The sequence below is a fragment of the Poecilia reticulata genome, linkage group LG7 (assembly GCF_000633615.1).
Source record: "Poecilia reticulata strain Guanapo linkage group LG7, Guppy_female_1.0+MT, whole genome shotgun sequence".
NCBI lineage: Eukaryota > Metazoa > Chordata > Actinopteri > Cyprinodontiformes > Poeciliidae > Poecilia > Poecilia reticulata.
Window position 1 is genome coordinate 25,430,315 of NC_024337.1, and position 8,021 is coordinate 25,438,335.

Here is an 8,021-nt window from a genome sequence, read left to right on the forward strand (position 1 = left end):
AAAAAAAAAAAAAAAAAAAAGAAATTAGCACCTTCTTCATAAAGAAAATTTTAAATCTTATAATCTAAGAAGTAGAGATTCTGAACATCCTCCTTACGTTGCTCGTGCTGAAATCTAAGGGGTGAGGACATCTCTTTGGACCAGACCAGAAGGGGGCGCCTGAGCTGGTGAGCTGAGACACACAGGAGGAGTAGAATGAATGCAAACAGAACACTCATTTACAGATACAACTCTATGAATTATTATATTGTGGAAAAGTTCAATATTTTTGTCACTTATTTCAGAAAGTTAAACTTTATTATACACATTTGAGTATTTATTGCAAGTTTGATGGCTCTGTGCAATGGATGAGGAAAACCCGAAATTCTGTCTCAGAAAATATTGGGAACATTGTGAAAAAGTCAAAACACTGGAAACTTATGGAGCCACAACCTAATTAGCGAATTAACTCAAAACACCTGCAAAGGTTTCCTGAGCCTCTAAATGGTCAAGGCGACACAGTCACTGGGCAGATTGCCGTCAACAGAATCGGAGAGGAGGGTAAGCTACAACAGGTCATTGCTAAAGAATCTGGAGTCTCACCCAGAGAGGTACACAAATATAAACACAATATGAAAGGAAAAAAGTGTAGAAGAAACACAGCAATAACTTTTAGAGGATTGACCTCACGTGTCAAGAGACACAAGAAGCAAAAATGAAGATGACATGAAAGCCGCTATCAAAACAATCTGGGCTTCTTGAACAATTCAGCAGAACCACAGACCGATCGCCTCCGTGCCTCGCTGCACTGATGCAGTAAATCATGCAAACGGAGCCCCGACCAAATAAAGAGGACGTAGAAACGAGAACAGGAAATTTATTTTGGAAATCTTATGAGAAATTCTAGTTTTCTGAGTTTTGTTTTTATCATCATCTATAAGCCATAGTTATCAAAATTACAAGAAATAAAGGCTTGAAGTATTTCACAGCAACTAATGAATCATTTGTGATTTGTTTCACTTTGTAACAAGAGTAAGAATATTGGAAATGTGCCACAATGTCCACATTTTTTAAGATGTATCAACACAAAAAATGACATTTTAACAACAGAAAAAACTCCACTAACCTAAAGTGTCATTCTGTCATGACATTCTAGAAATAAAATATGTCAGAAACTAATCCGAAGCCAATTAAAACTCAGTACCAGAGTATAATCAGTTAATGAATATAAATATATGAACCATTGTGTCACAGTAGTTGACTGATGTGTAACTTTCACCATGTTGTGTTAGCAGTATAGACAGGAATTACACTGGACTTGTCTTTACCTGATCTGGGGGGAAGTTGTGCAATAGCTGGCGGATGTTGTTGCTGTACTGGCACTGCCAGTGATTGCGAGCCCAGGCCACGCAGTCAGCCCAGCTGTGCGGGCAGTCTGTAACAACACTCTTGTACACGGCGTCCAGCACCTCCACAGGCTGAGCTCCTGGAAGCTTCAGAGTTCGCTCCATGAACTTAGAATCTCTATGAGATTGGAGAAATCAGAAAACATGTCAAACACTGATTACAGTTTGATCGTTTAGCGTCGACATTTGCCGATGTCTGAAGTGCGTGTGACTCACGTGAGGTACTGCATGGCATTTTCTGGTGCCTGTTTGAAGAGCCCCTCAAACTCGTCTCGGGCCCACTAGCAGGGAGATCAGAAATAAATTGAGTTCAATAAAACAAGTGTGCAGTTTAAAAGAAATTATTAAAAAATGCGTGGAAGTACAGCAGCATGTACTTTTGAATAACCATGACGACTGACTGTGAACACCAACTACCTCACAGTCATTGCAGTTGGAGGGTGAGGAAAATGCAGGCAGCAAGTGAACCTTTGCCTCAAGGTTGACATGTTGGAAGGACAGGTTTAAGACGAGACCCAAATTATACGGCACAGATAATTACCGTACAGATCCAACAGAAGAACAATTTTAGTTTAAAATGCTGAAATAGTTGAAGTTGGTTCAAAGCAAAACAGTAATACACAGTAATAGTTTTGCAATAACATATATTTTAATGTGTAGGTAGCCAAAAGTAGGTTCAGTGGTAAATACTCCAGATTTTGCATTTGATTCCAAAGCAACCAATACAATTTACGGATTTGACAGATTCATTCCCCAAAAATCTTGATTTCTAAAAAATAAATTAAATGTTCTAAATTAAAGCAAAATTAACACACATTTGTGTTCTGTTGTACATTACTAAATAAAAAAAAAACTATTACCATGACTTCTTATTTGTAGTTTTCCAAACAAGTAATCGTAAGACAGTAACCGGTAACCAGGGTTACTTTTCTTCCCAAAAAGTTATCAAATGACCCATCCCTGAATATCACAGCATATCTGAAGGAACGGCTGTCAGACGTGTTGCTTATTTTAAATGTGAACACTGCGTCAGAAAATTTTGCGATAATACAATTAGTTATACTGTAGCGACAAAATGGTTTAACTACTATAAGGGCAACCAGCAAACTGAAAACAGTATGGGGATGTAGAAATTAAGAGGAAAAGAAAAAAAAACACACAAGATTCACCAGGCAATATTTTGGCCAAGCAGATTGGTCAAATCTGCATTGACGACTGTTTTGGTTTGCCATGACACTGGAACTGGGTAAAAACACAAACCAGGAAAAGCCACTGCCCTTGTGCCTTCAGTTTACCCAAACCGCTAATTATGCCAAGTCAAATGAAAGGGGTGAGTCAGAGTACCAAGAGTGTATGTGACTAATCGCTGAATACAGAGCATTGGTTGTGTAAGTGCTACAGTGAGTTTCCCTATTGTGGCAAAGTTAGCCAGGAAACATCTGTGTAATCCTTGGAGCAGTGAGCTAAACTGACAGAGCCTTCAGTACACAGGGGAACGCCAGTCTGAATTCAACCAGAGGCAAAGGATGGGCTAGTTTCCCACCGCAAGGTTTGTGACGTCTTGGCAGACTGAATTCAACAAAAAGCAAAATAGTAATGGTGATTTTTAAGGTCACGTGAAAACATTTGGCATAAAATTGAAAGTGGACCGCGTTTTGCTACGAGAAACAAAAGCAATCTAGACTTTTCCTCAAGTTACAGTGTGTTCAATTTAAGATTTAAGAGTTTTAAATTAAATTCAACATAAACACATTTATACTCCATTTACTCAGGAACGGTAGTTAAAAGGTAACTTCATCTCTGGCATGTGAATCAAAAATCATATTTTTTTCATGTTACAGAAATTGATAAATATAAGATGACACAAAGGTCAATGGATGCAATATCTGAACACATTTAAGGCCTAAAATTAAAGCATTAACACATTAAGCCACGTTGATGCACAGCACCAATCTCTCAGCAAAAAAAAAAAGGCAATACTGTCACATCCATTGAAACTGGCAAATATCCTGAAAAACAGCAACAGATTTTTCATCCCATTGTGTTTCTAAGTCCAACCTGAGTGCATTAGTAGGTGTACATACCTGCAGTGTGTGTTCAATTGCATTTGGAAAGTTCTTCAGGGTACAGATGGGGATGGACTTCTCAGGCGGGTCTTGGCTGGAGCTGTACGACTCTGTGACAAAGGGGATCACGACCTGGATGTTGCCTTTCGTGCCCAAAGTACCAGACTCCAGCAGGGGTTTCCGATAATAAACACACCGCCGATCCATGTACATACCTAAGCATTGGGAAAACAAGACAACTTACTGGGCAGAAAACTTTAAGGCTCAATTAAATTTTCTCACCAGGATGTGCAAACTCGCCACCTAACATTTAAACGTCCCCAACTTACGTGCGTCGACATTGTCCAGTGCATTTGAAACCCCATTTAGACTTTCGAAGAAGTCGTCATCGTAGACCCTCTCCGTCTCCGGACCAACTCTGTTCTGATGAGCTGTGATCTTGAAGGAGGGGTTCATCTGCTTCACTGCAGCAGCAGCTGTGTCACTCTTCATTTTCTGTAACGGTGATTTTTGAGTAAGTGGAGGAGGCCATGATTTTCTAAGAATGTCCTATTCTAATAATAAATCAATGCTTTTAAACAACAACAACAAAAAAACAAGATTGGTATAAAGCAGCGGAAACACCTGCACAGTACTTCTAACTCCTCTTTATCATACAGAACTTCACTCAAGCACTATTCAGAAGTATATCCAAGACAAATGTACAACATGCGTTTGTTTTGTCCAATAATCAAAGCGGATGAGACTGACCGTGACATCAGAGGGTCTGAAGAGGAACTGTCTGTTGAGGTTGGATTTCTCTATGGTGTCCATGTCAGTCACAATAACCTCGCCCTCCTCACTGGCCAGACCAATCATGGCAAAGTTTTTCAACAATTCGCAGCCAATGGCTCCGGCTCCAACCTGGAAGGATTTCATGTTATGCATGGAATGAAGCTGAAGGACTGGATCTGGTTTTAAAAAGGACACTACCCACATACAAGCCCCGTTTGACAAAGTAACAGTCAAGCCAGAAAATGTTGACAATGTTTGGTACCAATATTTTTAGAGACTGTGACAGTAATGTGAACAATTATACTTTGTGAAAACAATCAAAACATGTTAAATTGTTGCCGATTAAATGCCGGTTTTTAACAGCACAGAAAAACATTCTGCTAAATTTGTCATTTTTTTTGCGCCATAAGTTATTTCTAATCATTCTATGCAATCCTTTTAAACATATACAAAATAAAATGCAAACAGATTTAAATCCTAGACCTCTTAAAAACATGATTTGGAAAGAAGAAGTTAGGAGTTCTGTCACTCATTTACTCACCAGGAAGTAGCGCTGGTCGGCAAGGATTTTCTGCAGTTTACTGCCGAACACTGCAATCTGCCCGTCGTACCGACAATTCCTCTGTGAGATGCACAAAAGAATATTATTTATTCAGATGTTTTCGCTCTACGAAGATGACATTTGTGTTTGATCTGCTCTGGAAACCTACAGGGCTGCACTCTTCCTCTGTGAGCATAACCTCTTCTCCTTCAGAAAGGCACTCCAGCGCATCAAAGTACAGCCACTGCATTACAGGCATAAATTTCCCTGTGGATGCCTGATGAGAGAAAATAAATAAATCCAAACATCTAATAATAGCTCAAAAACAGTCAACTTGTTAATCTTAAAAAGAAAATTAAAACAAAAAAAAACTTCAGACAAACGTTTTCAGTTTACATGAGACATTCCACTGACCTTCATCACTTCCTGTGCAGCCACTCCACCAATGAAGGCATTGACGGGGGAAAGATCACCAGCAGCAAGATAAGACATCTTTTTGATAAGAGCCTCATCCAGCTGCTCCACTTTGGCTGACTCCGTCTGGGCAGAGTTCAGCTCTTTGGCCAGAGTCAACAGCTCCTCACCATCAGCCTGGAGAAAACACAAAACTCAGCACTTTCAATAAGTTGCCTAAAACATGTTTTGCTTTGCTACATCATTTTATGTGTAAATCTGCCCCATTTAAATATTTTGATTCAGACTGTCTACATTTGGGATCAGATTAGCCTGCGTGTCACTGAAACTAAACTGACTGCATTGTACTGGTAAAACTTACATTTTGTGCATCTGATATTCAAAATAAACTAGACTTGTTTCTTTTCTCATTGCCTTTACATGGCATCTACTATGTCTTTGAATGACATTAATAAAATTTAATTTTAGGTTTGGCAATTAAGATTCAAGCCTTTAGACCAAGAATAAGGGCAAGTACGAACATAACGTTCAAGTAGAAAACACTAACAAACAGGTCTAACGGGAAAATGATGCACACCTGGCTCCAAGGTGTAGGGAGGCGATTGTGCTTCTGCTTGAAAGCATGGATGGCCTGAAAGCCTATGTGTAGTTGTCCGGGACGATCGAACTTGGCAAAATCTGTCACTATGAAGTCTGGTTCTGCCATGGAGGACGACAAGGATTTCTGTATGGGAAGGACGTGAATATTAGTGATACAAGCTTCACTTATTATGATTTTCCAGTGAGGGCAGGATAGTAGCTGCAGAATTCTGTTTTAAGAAGTTCTGTTGATCACTTGGCATAATAAAACAAGACAAAAAAGGGACGCAAAATATTTTTAGATAGTTTTCCTTTTAAGTCATTATTTAAGGGGAAATAACTTACAAAACTGATCTTCTTGGGCATCTTAACCTGAGAGACGATTCCTCCTCTGACATAATCTGAAAAGCCGGTTGTGTCGCAGATACTGAAAGTGTACGGACCTAGGAGAAAAGCAAACCCGGTCAACTTTGGAAAAGTCAAACAGACCATCACTATAAATGACCATTAAAAGCTCTCACCGAGAACTTTAATCTCCACGGGCTGACAGCCATTTAGATCCGTCATGCCCTGAATCTCAGTGAAGGTCACATAATCTCCACTTTCAAAGCCATGGCGAGCCTCGTCAAGACAAGTTACCACACCTGGATTGTCCTGAAGGGGACAAAAAACAACAACACATTTCAGTATATTTTAAACATTGAGAACTTACATCAATGTTGCAAGTAAGCAAACCTTGGTGATCATGGAAATCATTGCACTCAGTGGCTGCTCTCCATTGGTGTCGTACACTATCATCTCCTCTCCAAAGTCACAGAAAAGTTGGCTGCAAAATAAAAATCGAGTGTTCATACTTTGAAAGATTAAGAAGGTCAGGTTGTTCACTTGGGAGTGACCCCTAAAGTACATGTCAATCTTACCCAAACAGACCACGCGTGTCTGCAACTACCAGCTTGACTCCTTTGCTGTGGCACAAGTCTCCCAAATGCTTCTGCTCATCTAGGTTGGAGTTAGTAAGCACCACCACCTGGATTCAAACACAAACACGACTTAATGCAAACTTTTCTCTTGGAGCAAAACAGGCGACAAAAAGGCTTGGTTTTAAGGCTGTTCATACCTGGAACTTGGTAAGGTAGTCCTCGGTGAGCGCTCCAGTATACGCCGTCACAGGAACGTAGTTGTTGAGTTCAGCCAAACGAGGCTGACTCACCTCGGCTCTGTTCTTTCCCAGGTCCTCTTCACGAAGGTAAAACTAACCAGAAGAACAAAATATTAGATAAAAAAACAACTCAGAGACAGCTGGTGAACCTAAAGAAGTTTACAACTTTTAAACTCTGACACATTTTCCCCAATCAATAGCAGATTACAGCTCAAACATGCTCTGCAAAGCACATATTAATAGTAAGTTCATGAAGAGAAGATACGGTTCCTGTATGCAAAATGTTTACAAAATTAAACATTTGTAACTGTTGAGACAGATATTATCGGTTACTGATGATCCCACCAATATATAAAGCTGTCTAATCCATCATCATAAAGTTCACATTACTCTCACATTTTCGCCATAATCTTGAAAATTATGGAAAACCACAATCAAATTAGCTGAACATAGCTTTGCACAAAAAAACTCAGACTAAAAACAAAATATCCTGTAAAATAAATTAACTACATTGACATATTGATAAATCTGAGGTGTTGGTTTATAAATCAATGTAGTAACAAAATTCAAACAAGAGAGATTAACGCACATCAGGTAGCAGGGGAAAGATAGCACTCACTGGAACTAGTTTGATTATTGTGACAAACATCCCTAGAACTATACTACAGAAACAAAAATCTGCTTAATTGCTGCAGTCTAATTTTTTCACCCATCAATTTGGTTAAAAAGCTTGAAAGCATAATTTGTCTCAACCGACACTAATAATATTTTTGTACAACCCCTTAAAAAATGAACAGAAAATATCTAAGAGTGAGGAAGAATACAGCAGCGTACAAACTAAAACTGCCTGCAGGAAATTTGTGGTAAAACCAGCTGTAGCTTCAGATGTCTGATAAACAGACATCATTTCATTAAACTTGTTGGTTTCATTTTAGAAATGTGTTAACAGGAAATTGTGACAACAGGATATCTTCTGCATACTATAAAGTCTGTTTTAAAAGCACATCTGATTCCAAGTTCACACAGGAAACAGTTTTAGTTGGAGGTGAACTGAAATGTTCCAAACAAAAAAATACAGTAAAATTAAAAGCTTTAAGAAATGT

The 8,021-nt window shown here is 39.0% G+C and overlaps 1 protein-coding gene across 1 annotated transcript in view; it reads right to left on the minus strand.

Moving 5' to 3' along the window:
* uba1 (ubiquitin-like modifier activating enzyme 1) overlaps positions 1-8,021 on the minus strand; it is a 22,328-nt gene that overhangs the window by 10,090 nt on the left and 4,217 nt on the right. The window contains exons 5-19 of the mRNA XM_008414694.2: positions 6,877-7,011; positions 6,680-6,786; positions 6,495-6,585; positions 6,281-6,413; positions 6,105-6,202; positions 5,758-5,904; positions 5,181-5,357; positions 4,936-5,043; positions 4,767-4,847; positions 4,202-4,354; positions 3,781-3,946; positions 3,470-3,666; positions 1,602-1,666; positions 1,308-1,503; positions 98-172 (exon numbers count right to left, since the gene is read on the minus strand). Coding sequence (XP_008412916.1) covers positions 98-172; positions 1,308-1,503; positions 1,602-1,666; positions 3,470-3,666; positions 3,781-3,946; positions 4,202-4,354; positions 4,767-4,847; positions 4,936-5,043; positions 5,181-5,357; positions 5,758-5,904; positions 6,105-6,202; positions 6,281-6,413; positions 6,495-6,585; positions 6,680-6,786; positions 6,877-7,011 — 1,929 coding nt within the window. The remainder of the gene's footprint in view (positions 1-97; positions 173-1,307; positions 1,504-1,601; positions 1,667-3,469; positions 3,667-3,780; positions 3,947-4,201; positions 4,355-4,766; positions 4,848-4,935; positions 5,044-5,180; positions 5,358-5,757; positions 5,905-6,104; positions 6,203-6,280; positions 6,414-6,494; positions 6,586-6,679; positions 6,787-6,876; positions 7,012-8,021) is intronic.